This window comes from Lissotriton helveticus, chromosome 6, assembly GCF_964261635.1.
Source record: "Lissotriton helveticus chromosome 6, aLisHel1.1, whole genome shotgun sequence".
Taxonomy (NCBI): Eukaryota; Metazoa; Chordata; class Amphibia; order Caudata; family Salamandridae; genus Lissotriton; species Lissotriton helveticus.
The window spans coordinates 612,368,919-612,395,757 of record NC_136067.1 but is presented as its reverse complement, the minus strand read 5'-3'; the positions used below and the strand labels follow the sequence as shown (position 1 = coordinate 612,395,757).

The window sequence follows — 26,839 nt, the reverse complement described above, 5'->3', positions numbered from 1 at the left end:
CAATGGTAGATCGTTCCAAGCCTTTGGTGCTAGGTAGCGAAAAGACCGACCTCCCATTCTCGCACGCCGAATTGCAGGAACTGTCATCATGGACAAACAGGATGACCTCAGGGTCCTGCTAGGTAAGTACCGGGAAAGACGTTTCCCAATATACTTGGGGCCTCTACCATGTAGAGCTTTAAAGGCCACGGTCAGGCTCTTAAAAAGAATTCTCTTTGAGATAGGTAGCCAGTGTAAGGTGTTCAATAAAACAGTGGCACCAGCTCTCCTCGGGAGTCCATAGATGGCTCGGGCTGCCGAGTTCTGAACTACTTGCAAACGGGTCAAAAGATATTTCGGTAGACCCAAAAAAAGAACGTTTGCGTAGTCCAGTCGAGAGCCAATCAAGGCCTGGACAATTGTTTTCCTATGTTTGAGTGATACTAAGGGAAGAAATTTCCTCAACATCCGCAGAATGCCAAAGCATTTTCCTGAAAGACACGAGATGTGAGGCCCAAAAGATAGTTCACAATCCACTATCACTCCCAGATTTTTGGCCTTAAAAGACACATTATCGGGGGGAAACATATCTTGTGGCCACCAAGATTTCCAATTGGGTTCGGGAGTGCAACCAAAAAAAAGGAGCTCCGACTTATCGGAGTTGCACTTTAAGCCATGACACCTAAACCACTCAAAGACCGCACCAAGACAATCCCTAATCTGTATACCATTAAACAACCCGCCCCTATCACATGTGAACAGGAGCTGGGTGTCGTCAGCGTATGACACGATCTGGGCGCCAAACGACTCCGCGACTGTCGCCAGAGGGGCCATAAAGATGTTAAAAAGCATGGGGCTGAGAATGGAGCCCTGAGGGACTCCCACCTCTAGCGGAGCCATGTCAGCGGAGAAAGGAGGCGCCCAGATCGTTTGCCGGCGGTCGGCCAGAAAAGATTTAAGCCAGTTCCACACCGTTCCGCGAAGGCCGCATTCCCAGAGTCTTACAAGGAGGCCTTCGTGAGGAACGGTGTCGAATGCCGCCGACAAGTCAAGCATGACTAACATGGCCTTTCCCCCAGAATCGAGCACTTCCCTGATGGCATCAGTGACCTCGAGTAAAGCCGTCTCCGTGCTAAAATTAGCACGGAAACCGGATTGCGAGGCGTGCAACAGGTCGTTTCCTTCGATGAAACTGGAAATTGTCCTGTGCACGTATCTCTCGGCCACTTTCGCCAGAGCAGGGAGAAGGGAGATTGGCCTGTAGTTGGCATGGATGAGGAGGTCCAAGGTAGGTTTCTTGAGCAGTGGTAGGATCATGGCGTGCTTCCATGCCTGAGGCACCACACCTGTGGACAGGGAGGAATTCAAAAGAGGGTTTACCAAGGTGTTTAAGGCAGATGCCACTTTCCCCAAATATTTGGCCGGACATGGGTCTAAAGGAGAGCCAGATTTCAGATCTGACAAAAGCTCCAAAGATGTACTTAGACCCATGTGAGGGAATTCAAAGAGGAAAGGTTTATGGTTCAGGCCTCTATGCTCTTTGATGCTCTTTGGCTAGTAAACATTCCATATTTATTTTGATAATGAAGAAAGCCTGCCTGTTTTGCGATAGCCGCGATTTAGATCTATTTTTTCCTCTGAGCTCCAAATAGCCTCAAAAAGGTCAAGGAATACTGAGTGACTTGAGATTGGTTACAAGACAGTACATTTTATATATATATGTACTTTACCTGTAACTTGGGAACGATAAAGATTTCTTTTATGTCTATCACTTACCTCACAGTCACGTGCTATAGGTGCAGCTTCTTAAGTGGTCCGTTGATATGCTAGCGCTGTCATGTGATCAAGCCACTCCAGTGGTGAAACGCGTTATGGCCGACAACAAATAAACGCAGAAGTTTTTGCACACAGTCTGGGTCCGTGTCTGCTTGTTCTCTGCTTGCTGGAGTTCCATGTGGGAAGCGGTTTTCCTGAGCAGTCATTTGGATATATATATATATATATATATATATATATATATATATATATATATATATATACATATATATATATATGTATATATATACTGTTCGCTGGTATATATATATGTGTGTGTGTGTGTGTGTACGTGCGTGCGTGTGTGTGTGCAGATAATATTGGTTGAAATAAATGTATGGGTTCACTACAAAGATATGGTGGTTCCATGGGAAATGATTCCCAAACAGGGGGCACCAGTGACTTCATTAAAAAAAAATCTGCATTTTTGCTGATTTTTTATCCAATTAACGTCTGTAAACGGACCTAATTTTGTAATGGGATGTCTGATTTCTTGCAGTTAGAGGAGCTCCTCGGAACCTCAGAGTGACTGATGAAACAACGGACAGCTTTAAAGTTGGCTGGACACCAGCGCCCGGCAATGTTCTTCGGTACAGAATTGCCTATCGGCCAGTGGCAGGAGGCGAGAGAAAAGAAGTGACAGTCCAAGGGAATGAAAGAGCAACAACCCTCTATAACCTCTTTCCAGATACGAAATATCACGTGTCCGTCGTTCCGGAATATCAATCTGGTCCTGGAACTGCACTGAATGGAAATGGAGCCACTGAAGAAGGTATTCTATGAAAAACATTTTGAAGCCTGTCGTGCGATTTTATTGCTACATATCTAACTTTTTTAATAATGTCCAAGAGGATTACAACATCAAATGATAAGATCACTAGTCTTCATCCAATTTACAAGGGGAAAATGTTCGAAACATATTCAAACCACCAACACTTGTAACTCTGATTCAATTGAATACCAACATATTTTATTTCTGTTTGAAAATATAAATTCTTTGAATTTATCTTCCAGTGGTTGGAGAGCCCAAAAACCTGAGGGTGTCAGAGCCTACAACCTCCAGTATGAGGCTGACCTGGGATAAAGCTCCAGGCAAAGTACAACGATATCTTGTAACCTACACTCCAGCCGCAGGCGGTGACTCAAAAGAAGTGACTGTAAAGGGAGATACCAGCACCACGGTACTGAAAGAATTGGATCCAGGCACCACCTATACACTATCGGTAAACCCACTTTATGCATCTGGAGCAGGAACAGCGGTCACTGGTGAAGGAGCCACCCTTGAAGGTAATTAACCTATTAAATACTGAAAAGTATTAAGCAATACAATTTTATGATAATGCTGCAGTGATTAAGACAGCTGTACAAAGTTAATGCTTCATAAAAGGCTAGCAGTATGCCTGAATGTATACTACCACTCAGGACTGCAAGTTATACTGGGGTTGGGAATGCCTCCTGTAATACCCATGGCCTTACATGCACCTAAAGTCAGGTGGAAGATATGCCCAATAAAGAACCAAGGATTGGGGAATCCAGGAATGGGTCATGTAATTCTGGACCTGCATTTTTCCCCCGATTCTGCTCTAGGAAAATTTTAATGTTGAGTAATTGGGGAGGAGATACCATCCAGAAACTGTGTCTGTGGCCCCAGTATCTCTGCCTCCAATTACAGGCCGACTTGTAATGGGGACCTTGGGAGCATGCACCAAGAATTAGAAAATGCAACTCTTAGCAAATCCAAGTCAGAATGGGGAAGTAACTATTTAATATGTTTGGATCTGGATGTTGAGAAAAATCATCCTGTATAGTTGGCCTGGAATAATGTACTTCTTTTCTTTTCAGCCAACTTGTTACTTGTGGCACCTAATCAGAGCCTCGGGACAATAACGTTAGTCTAAAATTGCCTTGTTACTACTAAGGTCCACAGTGTTTATTAGCTAGTGTTGAGGTCAACTAGTTAGTTCAGGGAGTTTAAAGGGGTGGATGATGAAACATATCAGTATGGTATTTTGTGCAGCGTGATAAGTTTACCTCAATGAATGAATTGCATACGTTTTTTAATGAGTTTATCACTGGTGAGTTACAGGCAACACAAAAAGTCTTAGTAAGAAGTGTTGTTTTTTAATAAACGCCACGTGCCATATCGGAGTAAAAACATCGAAATTGTCATCAAATGAGGACAACCAAGAACATGTCTTTCTATTTCATGCTCACTCATGCATTTATTGTCGATTATGTGAATGGCTCGTTTTGTCTCTGACCCTTTCTTCCCCAGTATCAACTTAAACTGAAAGTCTACAAGTGCCTATGCATAGCTGCTTACGTTCCTTTTCTGCAGTTTTTTCCTGCATAATTTGGAATGCTTTCTCATATTGTTGCATACATATTTTTCTCCAGTGCATACACCTCTAAGATCTTTTGCTCCCCCTGGGGATCAGTGCTTTAGATTGCGTCTCATTGTGGAAGCATGTCTTTTAGTTGTGGTAAAATCTGGGCACACTGCTAAAGATGAGACACTGTTTTTGAGGAGTACCTCTTGTTAATTGCTTGTAAACTCTTGAAGCTTTACTTTGCAATTGTCTGACCTAAACTATAGCTCCCATACTTCGACCATCAAACTATTTTTTTTCATATGATGCATGCAGATGATTTTTTCATGTACATGTTTTATGAGGACCGGCTGATATGCCAGTGATTGTAGTAGCAGACAGTGTTTTTTTATCACTTAGGATGAGCAAAAAAGTAGTGTTCTGAGACTTTTCAAACACTTCAGGAAATGCTCCCCAGGTGTCATGGCAAAGGGAGGCGATTCGAGTTGACAGATTGTGTTGTCTGTAGAAAGATCTACCACCAAATCGTTTTGTAGCCTAAACAAGCAGATAACTACTTATGCCTAAAATGAGCAAAGTGTAATGATTATAGACCTTGACATTGATCCAAGTGCAATCTTTATGAGCCCCATTTACAATCTCCTACAGTAGTGCAAGCAGGATTAAGGCAAAAGCAAGCACACAAGCAAGTTTTGATTTCTTGATAAGGGGGTTGACTGTGTCATGTTTCCATTTATCAGGGAGGAGGCTGTGGCGATAGATGTATTGAAGATGGTGGTGGGGTTGTTACCAATGAATCACAGTTTAAATCACTACTTTTTGTCTTCATTCCCCAATAATTTTGTTACCAGTGCAATAGAAGTAGAGAGTGATGAAGACAGACACAAATAATTGTTAAATTTCTCTATGAGGAGTTTTGCTGTTGGGGATAAATTCTGTGTAAATGAATATTTAAATGACTGTATGCTAGCATGAGGCGGACAACTTTGGGACTATCATCAAGGTTTGAAGAGCATTAATGTTTCATGTATTAGTGATAGTTGAAGCTACCCTATACTAGAAAGGCAACGTAACATGCACGCACAGGATAATTGAGTAGAAACCTGTGAAATCTGAAGAGCACAAGGAAATAAAAATGGTAATTATCAACATTGGTTATTATTAGAAAGCTCTAGCCCATACAACTAAAATATGAAAATGCCTATCATTGATGACCTTTAGAATGCAGGTAAATAAAAATAAGTGATGGGTTCAAACAGTGACTTACCTATCTGTTTTGTAGTGGGCATATCTGACCATGCATTCTATATTTAGGAAAGTGGTTTGTGTGTTGTTTCTGCATCCATTTTTTATGGCTTGACTTGATAGTGCAGCAGTCACCAGACAATTGTGTGAGTATCACTAGAGAGTGCTTTTGGCTGTGCCTACTTGTTGGGAGCCAGGCATACATGTTTTGATTGGGCCGAAGTTGTGCGTTTCCACAAAAAAAGGCTTGCCCTCCAGCCCCTCTGATTCATTTGTTTGTGTATCCAGCTGACTAAGCTTGAACTTTCAGGTGCACACACACAACATTGGAATTCTATTATAGTGTTTGAGGTGACTAGATAATTTATTTTGGCAACAGCAAAGATGAGAAGAGGGCGGTCATTAACCTGCAAATATTTTTAGTGCTGGCTATGCAGTGCAACCGATCTTTTAAATTAGACCACAGTACAACTGACCTTTCAACCCATAAAATATTATTCTACAGTTCTTTGCTTTCACACAAGTCCATATCTATTCCCATACTATTTACTTGTAATGATTCACATTACAGAAAACATTCCTTTAACCTGTTCCGTGCTCCCGTCGGCCAACGGCCGATAGGAGCACTACCTGGCTGGTGCTGCGAATGGCCAACGGCCGATGCAGCCCCACCCGTTCTTTGAATGTTCCGCACTGGCGCGGAACGTTCGAAGCAGCCAAGGTGTTATAGTCAGATCTATTGACCTTGCCAATGCTTGTTCTTCATTTTTTTGCCAACAAAGAAATGTTGATATAGTAGGAAGTATTTGCTTTTTCTGATGCCAGTGCCCAATTTGGATCACCACATTAAAAGGGCTTTTAAAGTGGCATAGTTGAAACTGGGCAGACATTAGAAGAAGGTAATGCTGTAATTCAGGATTAAGTGTAGGTACTACTTTTTGAAGACTGGAGTGGAGCATAATTTGGGAAGTGAGTTATTTATTTTGTGCTGTAGATAGAATTAGTCCTTACTGGTTTTAGTTCTTCTATAATATTATTGTTCGGGGTAAACCATTAGACTCTCTCCCTCGCAGCTCCATGATTAAGTGAGGCCATCCCCCGGGCCCCTGCACTCTCGAGTGTTGGTGTTCGAGGCCCTCCTCCACCTGCAGGTTTCACCTGCGCCTCATCCCTGGTGGTCCAGTGGACCTCTGACTCTATTCTCTCGCTTCAACAGATCCCCTCCTTGGAGGACTGGAACCTGCAACCACCATTTTCTGTTGTTCTTCCCTCATTTCAAGCTCCCCCCTTCACTCTCCTTCTGTGTCTTTCCTCTGTTTTTCCCTCGTTTTTACCCTAATCTCAGTCTCCCCCTTTCACTCTACTTCTGTGTCCTCTGTGTCTTTCCTCCACTCTTTCTTGCACTTTTGCTGCCTTATTTGCACTGTTCTCTCTCTTTTTGCCTTTTTCCTTTTGGCTTTTTCAGCCCATTTTTCCCTGCCGCTGCTGCCTCCGTGGCCCCTCCCTCCCAGCACGACTAGTGAGACCGGCCAATCCAGCTTCCCTCCCTGCTCCCACCTCCCAGCTGTCCAGACCTCCCCGACTCATACTTAATAGCGGCCGCGCCGCCGGCGCTCCAAAGGCAAGCCCGTCTGTGCCCGTCAGCGACCCGACTGCGACCAGTGCCAGGAACCCTGGATCTCTGCACCGCCAACGTTAAAACCCAGTGGCACTCCACACTCTTAACCCAGGCTGCAACAACAATTGCAAGCTAGCATCACCAGCCGACACACACAGACCCTTCAGCTGTCACCGCTGCCAGCACACCTGCAGCACCGCCAAGACCACTGACCCAGCGCAACCCGCCCGCAAAAAACACAACCGAACCGAAGACCCTGCAATGCATCCTCATCAACGTCCGATCCCTCCACAAACACGCCACCAAAATCTGGGACCTCCTCGACAGCACCACCCCGGACGTAGCATTCTTTACCGAAACCTGGACCAACACCACCTCAGGACCGGACATCGCCATCGCCATTCCCCAAGGATACAAGATCTCCAGGAAGGACTGCCCCACCTGCCCAGGAGGAGGAATCGCCATTGTCCACAAATCCACCCTCTGCCTGAGCACACTCCCCGACGAGCCCACAGACCTGATGGAACACCTTCACTTCAAGACACTGGCCAGACCTACCTCCACCCTCCGAGGAACCCTCATCTACCGACCCCCTGGACCCCGTGGACTTTTCACCAACTCCATCACGGACATCATCTCCCTGCATGCCATTGTGTCCACCAACTACACCCTACTGGGAGACCTCAACTTCCACTTCGACAACCAACTGGACCCCAGCACCACGTCCCTCCTGGACAACCTCCACAACATTGGAATCCACCAGATCGTGACCGAACCCACTCACTCAACAGGACACACCCTTGACCCCCTCTTCATAACAGAAAACTCCATCACCTTCAGCCACACCACCGAACTCCCATGGACTGACCATCGATGCGTCCACTCACCTTCAGAACACCCACCATCCACAGACACCAGCACCTGCTCCCACGAAGAAACTGGACCAGAATCACCGACCACCAGCTAACCTCATCGCTCAGCAACTCCACCCCAACCATCTCGGAAAACGACGAACCTAAACCTGCAGCCCGAACCCTGCACATATGGATCTCCGACAGTGCCAACACCATAGCCCCCTCCTCAAGAAAAACAACAACACCCACGCCAAGAAAGCTAGATGGTTCACCACAGAACTTCGAGAGTCCAGACGCACTTGCCGCTGCCTCGAAAAGGCCTGGAGGAACACCAAATCCACAGAAGCCCACAATAACTTCAGAGCCACCACCAACGCCCACCACCAACTCATCAGAAAAACAAGGAAAAAAGCAATTGAAGACAGAATCTCCACTCATGCACACAACAGCAAAGAACTCTTCAACATCATCAATGAGTTCGCCTAACCCACCAGCGAGTCCACTGACATCCCTCCCTCACAAGACCCTTCCGACACTCAGCACCTTTTTGCACCACAAAATCAAGAGCATCTACGACAACTTCAACGAAGACAACCAACACACGGAACCCTCACCAACCACCCCAACACCCTGAAGCCAGCGATCGACAACTGGACAGCCCTCAACACCGAAGACACACTGAAGATGATGAAGTCAATCCACTTCGGGGTCCCACGGACCTCTTCCCCCACCACATTTTCAACACCATTTCACCCATGCTCTGCCACTCCATCAACCGCTCCCTGGCAACCGCCTCGTTCCCTGACAACTGGAAATACGCTGAGATCAACCCCCTCTTGAGGAAACCCTCTGCGGACGCCACCGACCTCAAAAACTACAGACCCATCTCCCTGCTCCCGTTCCCAGCAAAAGTCATTGAGAAAGTCATCAACAGCCATCTCGCCACATTCATCGAAGAGCACAACATCCTCGACTCCTCCCAATCCGGCTTCATAAAAAACCACAGTACGGAAACCGTCCTCCTCGCAGCAACAGACGACATCCGTACCTTACTGGACAAAGGAGAAACAGCAGCCCTCATCCTCCTCGACCTCTCAGTGGCGTTCAACACAGTCTCTCACCACACCCTAATACGCAGACTCCACGACACAGGGATCCAAGACAAGGCCCTTGACTGGATCCGCTCCATCCTCTCCGGCAGAACGCAGCGAGTCAGACTCCCCCCTCTCCTCTCGGACCCCACACCTACCACCTTTGGAGTCCCCCAGGGGTCCTCCCTCTGCCCTATGCTCTTCAACGTCTACATGGCTCCACTCGCCCCCATCGTCAGAACCTACAGACTCAACATTGTGTCATACGCAGATGACACCCAACTCATCCTCTCCCTATCCAAGGAACCCAACACCCCCAGACACAACTTTCGAGAAGGCATGCAAGCCGTCGCCTAATGGATGAAAACAGCTACCTACAACTAAACACCAACAAAACGGAAGTACTCATCATGGGCCCAAATCCCGATGCCTAGAATGACACCTGGTGGCTCCCCGCCCTCGGAAGCCAGCCCACCCCCATGGACCACGCACTCAACCTGGGAATCATCCTGGGCTCAGAGCTCAAAATGGACCACCAGATCAACTTTGTCTCATCCTCCTGCTTCTACACCCTCCGCCTCCTAGGTAAGACCTTCAAATGGATCCCCCTTGAACACAGAAAGACCGTCACTCACTCCCGGGTCACCAGCAGGCTCAACTATGGCAATGCACTCACATGCAAGCTACAGAACATCCAAAACGCTGCCGCAAGACTGGTCCTCAATCTGCCAAGACACTGCCACATCTCCCAGCTCCTGCTCTCACTCCACTGGCTCCCCATCGAAGCTAGAGTCACCTTCAAGATGCTAACCCACATTCAAAAGGCCCTCCACGACACCAGACCAGCATACCTGAACAGCTGACTCAAATTCCACACACCCCAAAGGACCCTGCGATCAGCCCAGCTCTCCTGCGCCGTGGTCCCCCGCACCAGAAAGTCCAGATCGCGAGGCCCCTCTTTCTCCTTCCGCATGGTCAGAGCCTGGAACGACCTTCCGCTCCATTTCAGACAGATAACATCGCTCCCCATCTTCGCAAGAAACCTCAAAACCTGGCTGTTCGACAGACCCCCTCCTTGATGGACTGGAACCTGCGAACCCCTCAACCCCCAGCACCCTGAAACCCTTACGGTGAGTAGTTGTGCTTAACAAACACCTGATTGATTGATTGATTGGACTGCTTTAGAAATGTCAGTCTGTTGAGCTATGTTGAGTGGGTGATTTCATTTGTCATTTGGGGACTTTATTTGTATGGATCCAATTTCAAAAAGTGTTATGCCATCCACTTCTTAATGTGGAAATGTCATTTTTTGAGTCTCAGCATTGAGCCAATGATAGAACTCTATTTCATAGTACTACATATTTGTGAGGTGCATGTAAAAGAAAGGCCATACCAGAATTTTAAAATGTGTTGTTGAATGTGAAGAAATTTTCCGAATGAAGCATTTGGGTACAGTCTTGTAAGAAATAGGCAAAATGTAGAACAAACCTTGAGATTGCCATGGGGGGTTTCAGTATGACAGAGAGCACATTGTGGGTAATAATACTGAAAGTGGGTCATGGTTCAAGCAATATGAGTTAATTATTTGCATTAAGCATAGGTGGATTGTCAATGCAAGCTGGTGTGATTTCTGAAATGTCTGTTATGCCGGGGTAAATAGTTGCCCTTGGGAAAGAAAGGCTGAAAGTCCTGATTTGAGAGCAAGAGTTTGATGCTGTGTAGGGTACATCAATCAATCAATCAGTAGATTTGTAGAGCACTTCTTGTCACCCATGATGGTATCCAGTTGATTGGCCAAAAAGACAGGTCATCAGGGACTTTCAGAACTCTGGAAGAGAACTGGAGGTCCGTAGATGAAACGGGTAGCTCGTTCCATGTCTTTGCTGCTAGGCAGGAAAAAGAGCAACCTAAGCATCTGCTATGTCAGATGCAGGGGTGAGGGTTAAAGAAAGGGATGCGAAGCAGCGTTGTCTGGTGGGCTGATGGAGGTTCAGGAAGTGGTTCAAGCAGGCGGATCTGCAGTTGTGGAGGGCTTTGTATGCATGGGTCAGGAGCTTGAACTGGCGTCTTTTCTATACAGGGAGCCAGTGTTCCCTGAGGTAGGGGGTGATGTGGGATTGTCTACAGAGATCCAGGACAAGTCTGTCTGTGGCATTCTGTATGGTCTGTAGTCACCGGAGTAGGAAAACTGCGTTCACTGCACAGAGAGTGTTGCAGTGGTCCAATTAGCTGAAGTTAATAATAATATTAATAATGATAATAATAATAATAATAATAATAATAATAATAATAATAATAATAATAATAATAATAATAAGAAATGAGTTTCTAAAGCGCACGGTTATACTATACAGTATGTCCCTGCGCTGACGGCCTGAGTGATGGTGCGTCTTGAGCTTTGGGGTAGCCATTTCAAAATCTTATGACAAATTTGGAGGATGAAGAAGCAGGAGGAGGAGATGGAGTTGACTTGAGTCATCATGGTTAGCTTTTTCCCTGAATGATGCATAGGTTCCTAGCATCGTCAGTCAGAGTAGGAGTAGGTTCGAGTCCACCAGGATGTGTCCCCTGGGGAGCTTTTGTTTCTGAAAATCAGTACCTCTGTCTTGTATGTATTGAGCTTCGGGCAGTTGTCCTTCATCCAGTTGACAACGTCTGTCATGCAGTTGTAGCAGCTGGTCTTGGTGTTGGTGATGTCTTCGAAGAAGGAGATGATGGGTGCCGTCAGCGTAGGATATGATGTTGAGTTTGTGGATTTTGGGAATGCAGGCCAGTGATGTCATATAATTGTTGAAGAGGGTAGGGCTGAGCATGAATCCTTTGGGTACTCTACAGATGATTTTCTTGGGTTCGGAGGTGAAGGAGGAAGGCAGACTTTTTGCGTTCTTCCAGTGAGGAAAGTGTTGATCCATCTGAGAGCGGCTCCTTAGATGCGTATGTTGTGCAGCCTTGTGATGAGAGTGTGGTGGGAGATAGTATTGAAGACTGCCAACAGGTCTAAGAGGATCAGAGTTGTAGTCTCTCCTTGGTCGAGTAGGGCTCAATGATATCTGTAGCCATGATGCGGGCTGTCTCGGGCTGTGGTTGCTGCAGAATCTGGATTGGGAGGAGTTGAGTATGAGGTTTAATTCCAGATGTGAGGAGAGTTGTTGGTTGGTGGTTTTTTCTAATACTTTGGCCGGGAATGGGACAAGGGAGATCAGTTGGCAGTTGTTGAGTTTGCTGGGGGTCTGCTGATGGTTTCTTTAATAGGGTGTTGCCCTCTGCATGTTTCCAGTCCTCGGGGAAGGTGGCTGTGGCAATTGAGGTGTTGAACAAGGTGGTGACTATGTCGCTAATTCTGGCTTCGCCTAGGTTGAAGATGTGGTGAGGACATGAATCGATTGGGTCCCCATGAGTGGACAGAGTTCATAATGGAGGCGTTGTTTTCTGGGGTGAGCTGGCTCCATTCGGTTAGTCAGATGTCTGAGGTGGTGTCGGGGTCGTTGTGTTGCTTGAAGACGTCTGCGGGCTGAGGTTTGAAGTTTCTGTAGATGATGGCAATCTTATTGTAGAAGAAATATGCAACGTTGTTGCAGAGTTCTTGTTAGGGGATAATGTTTACTGCAGCTGAGGGTTTGGAGAATTTTTTGACGATGTTGAAGAGTTCTTTGCTCTTATGGGAGCTTGATTCGATGCGTAAGGCTAAGGCCTTTTTCTTTGATTCTCTCAACTGTCTGTGGTAGGGGTTGAGTCTTGTCTGTCATGTCCTTGCTGGTGCACCATTTCCGTTCTAGTTGTTTACAGTGTTGTTTAGCAGTTATAAGGTCTTCTGTGCACCAGCTAGCCTGTTTGGTGGTCCTTCTGTGGTCGTTGTTGCTGATGGGAGCGATGTTATCAGTGCAGTTGTTGATCTAATTGTTGAAGCACCTAACAAATATGTACTAGTATTAAATAGATTTCTGGTCTAGATTGTTGGAGAAGATGGGGTGGATTGAAGGACTGGACTTTTAACAGAACGAGCGGTGCCAGGGAACAACACCTATAACCTTCATGGGATACCTGTTCGGCGCACAAGTGACAGAGACACGGGACACTTCCTTCGGCGTCAAAGATCAGCGTTTATTACTGCAGGGAGGCAAAAGTCACTAGAAGTACAACAGCGTGTAGGTTCTTAGAGTCTGCTTCCAATTGCATATGTGGGTCGCTCTCTTTTATACAAGATTTTGCCATTGCACAACATGTGAACAAAAGGTTACAACCCAGTTCCCACAATAAACTTCAAAAGGGTCGCTTTCATGTTTTCAGAACCCCGGAACATAATCACAGTAACATTACCGGTTCCCAACTGTAAAAGCACATCTTCCCACCGTTAGGCACATTCCACTTGAGTTGTAAATGAGCAAGAGAAAAGAGACAAGAACAGCTGCTAGGAAGTCAGACACACGTAGAGAAAAGAGTGTGGGGGTAATATCGGAAACATGGTCATAGGATCAAAGAGCTTGATCCCAGCACATGCACGGCTGAAACAATAGGCCGGCATGGCAAGATTACCCTCAAGCTGAGCCATTTGCCTCTGCAGTGTCATTCCTCCGGTCATAAAGACGCACGAAAGGAATATGCGTTTTCCGTAAGGCTTGGGAACTAAAGGGTCATGAAGCGAACAGTTGCCTGCTCGCTGACTACGTGAGGGCAAGAAACAAAATGGATGCCGTATCTAAAATGGAACCCGAGGGTTCAGATGAAGAAACACGTAAATTAGGCGAACCCCGTCAAGTAGTGTAGCGTAAACGCGTACACTTACCGAACTCGCCATTTACGGTTCATAGATACCAAACTCGTCCATATTCGGCAATGCCCAAAACACCGTAACGATTTTCACAGAACCTCAGACGCTCCTTTTGCCCTCATGTAGGCAAGCACTAGTCGAAATCAGAGTCGATCTCGATATTCATCAGATCATTCAGGTGTTGCTGGAACATTATTCTATCCATCAATGCCTCTTTGGAAACAGATGGCCTTCTTATACACGTTGTAGCACAAAGGCCACATAAGGCAGGACCACACTGTACACAAAGACAACACGTGAACAGGAACGTCACAACAACCCCTATAATCATCAGAATCTTCCAACCCCAGGTCGACATCAGGCCCCAAAACCATCCTAGAAGCGTCCAATCTCCCTCGTCCACGTGTATGGACTCCGAGATTTTATGCAACTTGGAGATGGCTTGATAGACAGTTGGAGCATTATCTGGTATGAATATGCAACAACTCGAATGGATGACCTTACACACACCACCTCTATCTGCTAGAACAACGTCTAGAACCATACGGTTCTGTAGCGTCATAAGCCTATCCGCCTGAAGCTCGGCTGTCAAATTACCAAGAGCACTTGCAGTTATGTTAGCAGTTGACTCTACTACACGAGTTAACTGTCTCAGATTTCTGCTATTGACCATAGGGCCCCAGAACGGTAGGAAACCCTTAAAGAAGTCTCCTGCTTCTTGACCGGCAGTATCTTCTTTGCTAATAACACCTCTCACAACTCTAGTCTTGTGATAATCTGAGGCAACAGTGAAGGTCGGAGGCAAGAGATTTGCAATATAGCAGGTACCCGAGAAGTCATGAGGTAACCACGTATATGCTCGATCATAACATACAAAATAGGTACCCTTGGCAGTTAGGAAGACAGGGGAAGAGAGCATCGGTAGAACGAAAGTATCCACACAAGCGCTCTTCCCAAGCTGAGCTCTCGGATTTCGACCAAGACCTTTCAGGCAGAAGTGACCAAGGTGAGGTACAATCCAAATCGGTGATGAGCTTTTAAGCTGTCTATCACCCACTGATACACTATACTCAGTCTCACTTAGTTCCTTATATGCTCGCACCTCCTCCTCTGGGATAAGCGATGCGTCGAAAATATCTCTATCTAAATCAGCAATAGTTATCGCCAGAGACTTGTGGTACGGGCCAGGACCAAGGTTTACTGAGCGTGGCTCTCGATGGGGGTAGGAATCTAGTGCACTACGGAACATAGTTTGAAATGCTCGAGCTGACCCTTGGGAACTATAAGGAAGGACCAAATACGGAATACCCTTATCCATGGTATGTGGCATTAACCCACACACCCAACAATTTGTAGTGTTTACCACCAACTGATGCTGATGCAGAAGTTGAACAAAGGAATTGTTTCTAAATTCCGCACGTCTGACTTGTTCGTGTTGGGGTAATAGGTGAAAAGAATGTGGAGAAACAGTAGAGACGGAATTTAGATTATGAGAAGGAGGAGTAGGTATAGTAGAAGGCAGCAATAATTGAGAACCAAAATACACTCCTCCCACTAGCAGCATAGATACAGTCAGGAACAACATGAAAACCTGTAATAAAAAACATTTTGTACGAAACACCTTATCTAATGCAGATCTTTGCGCTGACATTTTCTCTCTTTTCGACAGCTTAGAAAATTCCATCCTCTAACGACCGTCCGCAACGTTCTTGACGCACTTCGTTCTGAGTAGCGATCATCAATTCCCAGGAGTTCCCAGAAATTGACAAAAGAAACCGACCTAGTGTCGATAACTGCTAAACAGAAGAAAGTACCCGCACGGCCCTACGGCCAACCCAGATGATAGGTTCTAAATAAATTGAGCATTCAATTTACTATAAGTTTCTTGGCTGTACGGAAAAAGAAAAAGGTACACAATATAAAATGTCCACAATGTTCAGGGCAAATGTGAGATCCAAAAATAACAAAATAACTTTATTTCGTGCGTGGACGAAGAAGGTACCGGCTTCTTCCGGGTCGAGTCTGATCTTCAAACAGTGGATTGGATGGCAAATGAGTGTTCGATTGTTCAGGCAATTGTTCAGCACTTGAATTCTCCAAGGTTGATGGAAAGGAAATTGTTTGAGGGGAATCAACAGGGGTGTCAGATAGAACCAAAGGGTTTCTTATGGGCTGAGCTTCGCTGAATGGGACAAAACGTTGTGGAGCGTCGGTTTCGGACGAGGAAAAACCTCTTCTTATCCAAGTATCCGCTGGCAAAGGAAGCGGAACCTTCTTGGTGTGGGTGGCATGCACCCAGTGCTTCCGTCCCTCCAGCCGAACCGCCGTCCTTGTTGCCAGTAGCACCTGGAAGGGTCCCACAAACCTCGGTTCGAGATTTCGTTTTCGTCCGAAATTTCTGGTGAGGACCCAGTCCCCTGGTTGGAGCCGATGACCAGGACCCTCTGTTTGTGACGGCAGAGCCTCAAAGACCTGTTGATGAATCAAACTCAATTTAGCAGTCAGATCATGAAGATAATCAATCAACATTGGATATTCAATTCTATCAAATTCTTTAGGCCTCGGGACTCCCCAAATATTCGCAGGACGGCCGAACACAATTTCATATGGGCTAAGCCCTACTCGAGAGTGCACAGTTGCCCTGGTTGATAGGAGAGCTAGAGGCAAAGCATCTGGCCATGATAAGCCAGTAGTTGCCTGTATTTTAGCAAGTTTCAGTTTCAGGGTGCCATTGTATCCTTCCACCAAGCCCGCCGACTGAGGATGATTAGCACTAAGGAATTTCTGGACTATACCTAATCCACGACACACACTCTTCATCACACTCCCCACAAACTCACTTCCGTTGTCTGACCATACAATCCGAGGCATTCCATACCTAGGGAAAAACTCTTTGAGCAGAATTTTTGCTGTGGACAGGGCAGTATTATCCTTAAGGGGGTAAGCCTCAATCCATCTGGAGAACGCACATACTACAACCAAAACATACTTCAAAATATTGCATCTCTCCATATGGATGAAATCCAACTGGATAACTTCGAAAGGACATGTAGGAGGGGCAAAATGACCAGGTGGAGTGGGGGTGCCCTTACCGGGATTATGCATCAAACATACCATGCAATTCTTAACCACTCTTTCTGCACACTTAGTAATCCCATCATTCTTCCACACAGGAGACAGCAACTTGCATATGCCTTTTGCGCTAATATGTGCTGTACCATGAGCCATTGTAACAACAGCAAGCACATATGCATCCGGTAACATCCATCTTTGTTTCTCTGACAAATCAACCCAACATCCATTCTCATCCAATCTCCCCATGCTCTCTTTCCACTTTGTCTTTTCCGTCTCAGTGGCCTCATTCTGTATTTCCTTCACACTCTCAACTGTGTCTTCACACATACTAGTCTCTGTTGGCCATCTCACTGAACTCGTAACGTACATTCGGTTTGTCAAATCTTTAGCTGTCTCCTTAGCCGTTTCATCCGCAAACGCATTACCATGACCCACATCATCCGTCACTTTCCGATGCGCACTACATTTGATTATTGCCACCTGCTTAGGCAATGTAAGTGCATCTAGAAGGTCATTCACAAGCTGTCCATGCTGAATCTTCGTGCCATGCGACGTAAAGAATCCTCTTTCTCTCCACAATCGCCCAAAACTATGTGCCACACCAAAAGCATACTGGCTGTCGGTAAACACATTCACCCGTTTTCCTCTGGACAACACACATGCTCTCGTCAAGGCGATCAACTCAGCCGCCTGGGCCGAATTCTGACTCAATCTTGCAGTTTCTACAACCGTACTCAATGTCACTACAGCATACGCAGTCGTCACATCACCATTCGGCAACTTAAAACATGAACCATCAACATACAAAGTACCATCAGGGTCTACCAATGGAGTATCTTTCAGGTCAATACGACCTTTTGTTTCCTCTTCAGTTTTCAGATAACAATCATGTGGTGCTACATCACTTAACTCCGTGTTGATCGGCAACAATGTTGCTGGATTCAACACGTTACACCGTTTTATCCGTATGTGACTGGCCAGTAACGTCAACTCATACCCAGACAATCTTGCGCTCGTCAAATGTTGAGTTTTCGTTCGGTTCAAAAGAGTGTCAACTGCATGCGGAACCATCACCGTGAGCATATTATCCATGACCAAACCTGCGGACTGTCGAATGGACGCCGCAGCTGCCGCTGTTGCTCTTAAACAACTCGGCAAGGCTCGAGCTACTGGGTCTAAGGTCGAAGAAAAATATGCGCATGGACGCTGTTTGTCGCCAAAAGGTTGCGTCAGAACACTCAACGCACAACCATCCCTCTCGTGAACGTATAGTGTAAACGGCTTACTGTAATCAGGAGTACCCAACACAGGAGCCGAACACAACGCATCACGCAATTCAGAAAAACCTTTCTGACACTCTTCAGTCCAAGGCAAAGGAGATGAAACATCCTTGCACGTAAGGGCTATCAATGGTTTCGCCAGCAATGAAAAATTTGGAATCCATTGTCTGCAGTATGACGTAATACCTAGAAAGGCACGTACATCTCTCTGAGTTTTTGGCACAGTCATTCGGGAAATCGCTGCAATTCTCTCTGGGGTCAACCTTCTCCCCTCTTTTGACAATAAGTGACCTAAATAGGTTACTTCTTGACAGCAATATTGCAGCTTAGAAGGTGACACCTTGTGATGTAAGTCATGTAGATAGTGCAATAATGATACTGTAGCCGTTTTGCAAATAGCCTCTGTATCGGCTGCCACTAATAGGTCGTCAACGTATTGAATCAAAGCCGCACCCGTCGGTAAAACAAATGCATCAAGTTGACTCTTAAGGGCTTGGCTATAGATCGACGGACTTTCACAATAGCCTTGTGGTGCGCGTTTTAGTCTGAAACTGCGACCACCTAATGAAAATCCGAATAGGTCTCTGCTTTCCTCAGCAATCGGGATACTAAAGAAAGCATTCTTTAGATCGATCACCGTGAACCAGGAGGCAGAAGCTGGAATCAGGGTCAGCAAGGCCGTGATATCAGGGACCACGGGAAATTGTGGAATCACGATTTTATTCACCTCTCTCAAATCAATTATAAAACGGTACACAGGAGGTTTAGATGGATCAGTTCGTTTCAAAATGGGTAACACAGGACTATTACACACATTTCCCCGAGTTTCTTCTATGACATCCTTTTTGATCAGATCGCCAATGATCGCTAATAGCGCTCGCTCACCATCAAGAGAGATACGATATTGAGGTATACGTGGTAATCGCACATTTGGTTTTAGTTGAATCACATAAGGTGGGATATCCAATAGACCCACATCATTGGGACCTGTGGCCCATAGAGACGCAGGAAGGGAACTCAATTCCGGTGGGAATTTATCGATCGATAAGTACATAGGAGAGATTACTCTCCGACCTAATGTAAGCTCCACTCCTTCGGGAGAGCAATACAAAGTCGCATATAACCGTTTTAACAAATCCAAGCCCAAAAAATTCTCACCACAACCCGTAGATAGAATCAATGGAGCCTCCAGCTCACGAGGGCCAATCGTAAGGGGCAAAGGGCTAGAGACAGGGTTGCTAACAGGGGCGCCAGAGAATCCAACGGAGACATTCGTTAAGCCAGACAAAGGTGCGCCAGGGAGTTTCGAATGCATGATGGAACTTTTCGTCGCACCAGTGTTTAACAGAAAAGGCTCAACTACGCCAGAAGTAGCAACTGCGACGTAAGGCCCACTCTGATCAACCGGAACTGATACTACTCCCTCTCTTTGTCGGTGGCTGTCCTAGTAACGATCGTTTGCAACAGTCTCATGTTCAACGTAATAATCGTCCACATGATACTGTGTAGATCTAACTGACCCCGCATTTCGCTGGTCAAAACAATTATTCGCATCTGCTGACGTATTAGAGCGCTCAGTTTGATTTTGGGAGGTACCGCGACCTCTACCTCGAGATGCCTGCTGAGGACCACCACGACCTCCTCGTGCCGATACACCATTAAGGCGATCACGTAAAGCTGGACAATCATATTTTATGTGTCCCTCTCTCCTACAATATGCGCACTGATTATACCCAAGCATAGATCTAAAGTCAGAGGAGTCAGAACGTGACTGCGTTCTGGAGGACTGCGATTGCGGCTTATACTGCTGCTGCGAATCATATTGATTCGAACGTGGAGGATACGCTTGTTGTAATAAAAGCTTCGTTTTGAGCTCCTTCGTTTTCTTGTCTGAACGATCACTTTCTTCCTTTTCCCTATTCTCATAATATTGAGCAGTCGCTAATATTTGAGCAGTAGTGGAAACAGCCCAGGCACTTTCTGAATTCTTCAATTTGTTGCATAGTTCAGGCAACAAATTCAAGACAAATTTATCGACAAATAACCGTTGGCCTCCCTCAGTGCCCATATCCTGACCGCTATGATCGACAAATGCCTCTAGTAAAGAAATCGGAGACACTCTCATCCTTCTTTTGCTTACAAGCTGCTAATTTATCCCAGTTTACCCTCAACGCTGGCATAAGCGTTTTCATGAGCGTAATGATTTTCTGGGGGAGATCTGCAATTATCTGTTCAGGCTTAGCTCCACCAACTTGTCGGCCATCAGCCGCTATTAATGCAGCCCAATCACCGCCTAACTCATTCTGATGATTTTGCTGGTGAATTTTCGCCCAAACTGGTTGTGGTACAACATTACCAAACAACATATCGATGTCAGCGAGGTTCATAGTTGTAGCATCTACCAATTGGGATAATTCCTTGTAATAACCCGCCGGATTCTTGCGTGGATCAGGCAAGGACTGCTTGACCTGCAAGACTTCTGATCGCTTCCAGGGGAGGTGTATCCAAACTCTTTGGAAACGTGCCGGAACTGCAGGATTAGCTGCAGGATCCCCTGGTATGTATACTGGCGGAACCTCTCTCATAGGATACTGACCAGGAGCCGCTTTCCAATTATCGAAGTCGTCATCAAACGACACTCGAGAAGGCACGGTCGATCTAAAGGCCAACAGTTTCTCTAAAGCACGTCGTACCTCTCCACCCACTATTATACCGTTCGAAAATTGACTCTGGAGTTCAATCATATCGGGTGGTACATTATCTAAATCCTCATTATACCATTGTTCTCTCAAGCAGTTACACATTTCTTCGAACACGAATCTCTGTGTAGGCTCATTAAACTGAGAAAACGTGTCGAAAACCACGCGTGGAGGGTAGTTAACAGGTTGTTTTATCCACCTACGAGCCATAGTCGCTAATGTTGCACTCTCCCTACCACCAGGGATTTGACTTCGTCTTTGGGGAGTTTCAGAAACACTGGAAGGTAGTATCGATCCGGCAAGTGGCGAATAGAGCGTAGCAACTGTATTAGGAATACGGGTACGAACGGAAGGAGAAGAAGGATAAAGAGCAGGAGCAACAATATTGGACGTGAACGTAGGAACAGCGGAAACAGTCAAGGTAGTTGAAGTAGCAGAAACTGGAGTTTGAGGAGGCACAGGCAAAGGAGCAGTAGGAATAGAAACAGGTGGTGGGACAAACGTAGGACCAACAACGGGCTGACCAGCAGCCGACGGAACAACAGGAGGGACAACAGGAGGAATTACAGGCGGAACCACAGGAGGAACTACAGGGGCTGTAGCACCCTGTGCATAAGGAGGTGGCGATTTCATCAAATACGCTAACAGAGGATCCTCCTTTAAATCCTCTCCTTTCCTATCAAGACTAGTTGATAAAACCGGATAACATTTGTCTATACTCATGTGATGTAGTCTAGTGGAAACTTCTAATTCTTTTTCTTCTTTATCTCGCTTACATTGTTGTACAACTTGCATTATCGGAACAAACCCTTCTCTTCGATCCTTTTTAAGCTGTTTGATTTCTTTCTGCTTGGCCTCTTTACGCCACAACCGAAAAGAATCAAACATAGCTGGCCTAGCTTTCTTTTTAAACAATTTAGCTTCAAGATTATCTAAAATCGTAAGTTCAAAACTTCCATGTGGTGGCCAACTAAGGACACCATCTTTTTTCGTGTAACGGACCCAATATTTATTATAAATAATAGGGCCCACACCATGTCGACTATAGAGCTCATATATCGGAGTTCCAACTGGAGGTATCGGACACGAGTCCTCCAACCGGGAATCCTTGTTGCAACATTTAAAGAAACCAAGAAAACCACTATGGCTAGGCATCGTGCACACTAACCTAGTATCAAACTTCAAGGGTTACCAAAGTACTAAATCTTCGTGAAAGACAAAACCCTCGGTTTTTGGCAATTGCAACTGTCAAATAACAACTAAGAACCAACAACTAAGAACCACAAATGCAATGGAACCATGCAAACAACTAAGCACCAAGAACAACCACAAATGCAACGGAACCGTAATGGAACCTTGCATACAACTAAGCACCAACAACTTAGGACTGGGAGCGACCCACAAATACTTAACTGAGAGCTCGATGGCGTCACCAGGAAGGCCCATCTATCGTCTCGCTGTACGAAAGGACTACGCCAGGCGCTGAAAACAGGTCGACAGTCAGGGCATCGGTCCGTCGCAGCCGCCAGGAGGCGGGAAGCTTCGCAGGAAATCTTCGGGCCACTTATTTCGACAACAGGATCGATGAAGCGGGGTGCACCTTCCCTCGGAGATTTCACACGAAGTTCCTCACAATCGTCAGGCTTTGGACCGGTACCGCTGATGTCGCCCCACGTTGGGCGCCATCTGAAGGACTGGACTTTTAACAGAACCAGCGGTGCCAGGGAACAATGGAAGGGCGAGATTCTGATCGATATCTTATCTCTATTGATCTAAACCTCGATCTGGTCGACTGAACCTTTGTTGCCTGTCTTTGAGGAAGAAAGTGCATCTATTACCAAGCTAGTTCACCCAAATAAAGGACTTCGCTCCCAAAGATCACAAACAACTTCTAGCTTTCAAAAGTTTATTGTAAGGATAGGATAAGCTGCAAATACAGGCATCTCAGAATGAGATTCACGAGATACACAGGTCCAACTACATACATGTGCTCTCTGAAAGCCCTCAGACGAGCAACGGAAATTACTAACACAAGTTCTAAGAATAATAAAGCTATCAGCATTGACGCATATCTCTCCTTCATTTAAGTTGGAGGAAAACGCACAGGTTAGGCTGTCCCTACCCTGCTCTAGATGGTATCCCTACTTAACCAAATCCCAACCTAACAAAGGTGTCAGCAGTGAATGACCCCCAAGGGAAGTCACTCACTCTTAGTCTCTTGGTGAAAACCTATAGTTCTCCAGTCATGACCCCTCTCTGCCTACCCATCCGCTCTCTAAAAGGGTCCTCAGGTATCTGCTCTAACTCCACCCAAGGGAGCTGTCCCTAATACAAAACAGTCAACAACATTTGAGACGCCCTCACGAGACGCCCCTCACGTGGTGTAGCTTCTGGCTTTTTCCATGATGCTTTGTATTGGGCCTCATACGTTGGAGTTGACCTTGCTTCTCAGACTCTTCTCCGGCCCGCTGATACCCCTTAAACATTCCAGAACCCTCCTCCATGTCTGGGCCGTCTCCTGAACAAACCTCTATTCATATTATTTATAATTGGATTCCCCCTTTTCTCTTGCAGACAGACATCTGCAGCCAAGATCCCAACTCTCATAGACTTCCAAAAAGGTTCGCAACATTTCTTGGCCCAGACATGTACGTGTAAATCAATGTTAAAACATTTCAGGCCTACAGCATTTCTCATAATAATTATAGCATTCAACTTCTTCATTAATTAAAGCATGTTAATACTCTTATTCTATTATTCAATAAACACGTCTATAAATCATGGCCCATTAATACAATGACCAAAACATTAGTACAATCTATGTCGTGAAAAGAAACACCTTCCCCTTCCCTTCTAGCTCTGGCCCTGAGGCCTACCACATTCTGCGTTTAACCACATACCATCTTACATTTTAACAGCTACACGACATGGATTCAAGAATAATCACATCTAATAAAATCATATAGTGTCACACATTTCTGTATTAGTTCCACTTCTACTTAAATCTCTACATTAGCTATACATTCAGAATATAATTGTAGATACTATTAGCACTCATGGCATTTCTCCTCATGATTTGTGCTTACTACAGGTAAGTGTGATGCACTCATACATTTAGGTCAGTTTGCGCTCTCTCAACAACACCTATAACCTTCATGGGATACCTGTTCGGCTCACAAGTGACAGAGACACGGGACACTTCCTTCGGCGTCAAAGATCAGCGTTTATTACTGCAGGGAGGCAAAAGTCACTAGAAGTACAACAGCGTGTAGGTTCTGAGAGTCTGCTTCCAATTGCATATGTGGGTCGCTCTCTTTTATACAAGATTTTGCCATTGCACAACATGTGAACAAAAGGTTACAACCCAGTTCCCACAATAAACTTCAAAAGGGTCGCTTTCATGTTTTCAGAACCCCGGAACATAATCACAGTAACATTACCGGTTCCCAACTGTAAAAGCACATCTTCCCACCGTTAGGCACATTCCACTTGAGTTGTAAATGAGCAAGAGAAAAGAGACAAGAACAGCTGCTAGGAAGTCAGACACACGTAGAGAAAAGAGTGTGGGGGTAATATCGGAAACATGGTCATAGGATCAAAGAGCTTGATCCCAGCACATGCACGGCTGAAACAATAGGCCGGCATGGCAAGATTACCCTCAAGCTGAGCCATTTGCCTCTGCAGTGTCATTCCTCCGGTCATAAAGACGCACGAAAGGAATATGCGTTTTCCGTAAGGCTTGGGAACTAAAGGGTCATGAAGCGAACAGTTGCCTGCTCGCTGACTACGTGAGGGCAAGAAACAAAATGGAAGCCGTATCTAAAATGGAACCCGAGGGTTCAGATGAAGAAACACGTAAATTAGGCGAACCCCGTCAAGTAGTGTAGCGAAAACGCGTACACTTACCGAACTCGCCATTTACGGTTCATAGATACCAAACTCGTCCATATTCGGCAATGCCCAAAACACCGTAACGATTTTCACGGAACCTCAGGATGGTGATAAAGGTATTGATCCATGTGTCCTTTGAGACTCTGCTTCAGCTGCCGTGAGGGGAGTTTGGCAGACTGGAGATGGAGGTCCGTGAGCTGGTGATGTGGAAGTGGTCGATAGAGTGGTCAGTCCAGTTGAGTGTCGTGGTGTGTCTGTACCTGATGCGGTCGCTTGAAGTGAAGATGGGGAAGCATTGCCTTTCTCAAGTATTTACTATGAAGAACAGCTTGGTGAGGATATGATACATTTTTCAGCATAGGTCAGTAACGTGTTAGTAGCCTTCAAAATCGGGCTACAGAATTTGGAGCAGTCTGGCACGGTAAGGGTGCGCTATCTGTTCGAGAAGTAGCCGCTTGTATAGATGAGCTATGCATATTTTATAATACTGTATTTTAGAGGCAAAGGATACATTTAGGATACTGAGTTTCTCTAACGGCAGCTTGTAAGCAATTTAGTGAGTGATGAAGTGAGTGATTGAGTTCCTAAGTGTAGCAGACACATGGGAGAAAGCTGTCTCTTACTGCACTGCACAGATGACCTAGCATAGTTTTCTCTAATATTGTATGTCTTAGAAATGTTATAGTTAGAGATTTCAGCTTTGATACTGGTAATATTCTTATTATATTTATTTATGTGTTAGTGGTGGGTGGCAGGAGGAGATAGGGTTGACAGTTCCTCTCCCATAACTTTCAGGTTTTTCAACTGCTCTGGTTGAAAACCTGTTTTCCTTTCATGACTTTGTTAAAAAAGAACCATCCCAAAGGTTTACTGAAGCAGATGGAGGTAACCAAGGGCCATATGTAGGTCGCCAAGTACCGGTCGGTAACGGCCGATTTCGGCCGTTACCGACCGGTATTTGGGATTTGACATGGTGGTGGCCTTAATTTTACCGATTCGGTAAATTTACCGAATCGGTAAAATACCGAATCTGTAAAGTTACCGAATCGGTAAATTCAGATGTAGGTGGCACTTTAAACAGTGCCACAGGCCATTACCGATTTGTTATTTACCATGTAATACAATTGCATGGTAAATAACGAATACCTGTGTACATGCACATCTGTGCATGTACACCTGTGCCATGTGGCACACATACATGCCCTAAGGGCATGTATGTGTGCCACATGGCACACAAGCCAAAATCAAGGGTGCAACAGGGTGTCAAAGTGACACCCTGTTCCCCTTGCAAAATCGGTAATTTTACCGTATCGGTATTTACCGATTCGGTAATTGACATTGAGTCCTATGGGCCTTTAGGCCCATAGGAATCAATGGCAAGTACCGAATCGGTAAATACCGATTTGGTAATTACCGAATCATACAGATTCGGTAAAAATTACCGATTTTTTACCTATATCTGATTTACCGAATCCAGAATACCGAATCGGTAAAATTCGGTATTCTAGAGTCGGTAAATCAGATTTACCTACATCTGGGCCTAGGACTCTGTGGAAGAAAGTTTTCATTTAGTGTTGGTGTGATTCATTCGGTGGTTGTTAAGGAAATCTTGTGATATATGTGCATCACATGTGGATTATGATCGTTATGAGGCTAATTCCCAATGTAATGGTTTTCTTGTCAGACAATAAGAGTTTGCTCAGACATCTGTGCAATATGTCTTCATTGTTTATCATGAGGTTGGGAGACACTGCTATGTAAGGGAATTGTGACATGCGGTGATCCTTTTCTTTTACTATGTTTCTCTTTTTGTGCTGAGTCAAAAACGTAATTGATAAGCTTCATAAAGGTGTAAGCTATGTTTATATGCCTTCAAACGCTATGTTTTACTGTTGGAAATGCATCCAGCCCAATATCATATGCAAGCTCTGAATTTCCTCCAGAACTGGTGGACAGCAGTCAGGTATCCCATGGCTTGCATTTCTATTTCTAACAAAGAGTACTTGTTCATACTAGCATTCAGTTTGGCTGTCTACCATCAGGAACTTGATTTATCATGGCATCATGCCCCAAGACACCATGCTTAATTTGAAACATAGCCCTTAATAGGAAACAGAATTAACATAGAGCATTCAAAAGTGTATGTATTTGAGTTGTGTGTGCAAAATATTTACACACGTCGTATAGAGGGTCA

General features: G+C 45.4%; 1 protein-coding gene across 6 annotated transcripts in view; it reads left to right on the top strand.

Moving 5' to 3' along the window:
- Positions 1–26,839, top strand: part of COL12A1 (collagen type XII alpha 1 chain) — a 433,058-nt gene that overhangs the window by 57,351 nt on the left and 348,868 nt on the right. For 3 of the 6 annotated variants that reach the window (XM_078648068.1, XM_078648070.1, XM_078648069.1), the window contains exons 12-13: positions 2,294–2,566; positions 2,809–3,081. The exons of the other annotated variants lie outside the window; for them this stretch is intronic. In XM_078648068.1, the coding sequence (XP_078504194.1) occupies positions 2,294–2,566; positions 2,809–3,081 (546 nt within the window). The remainder of the gene's footprint in view (positions 1–2,293; positions 2,567–2,808; positions 3,082–26,839) is intronic. 6 annotated transcript variants of the gene reach the window in all.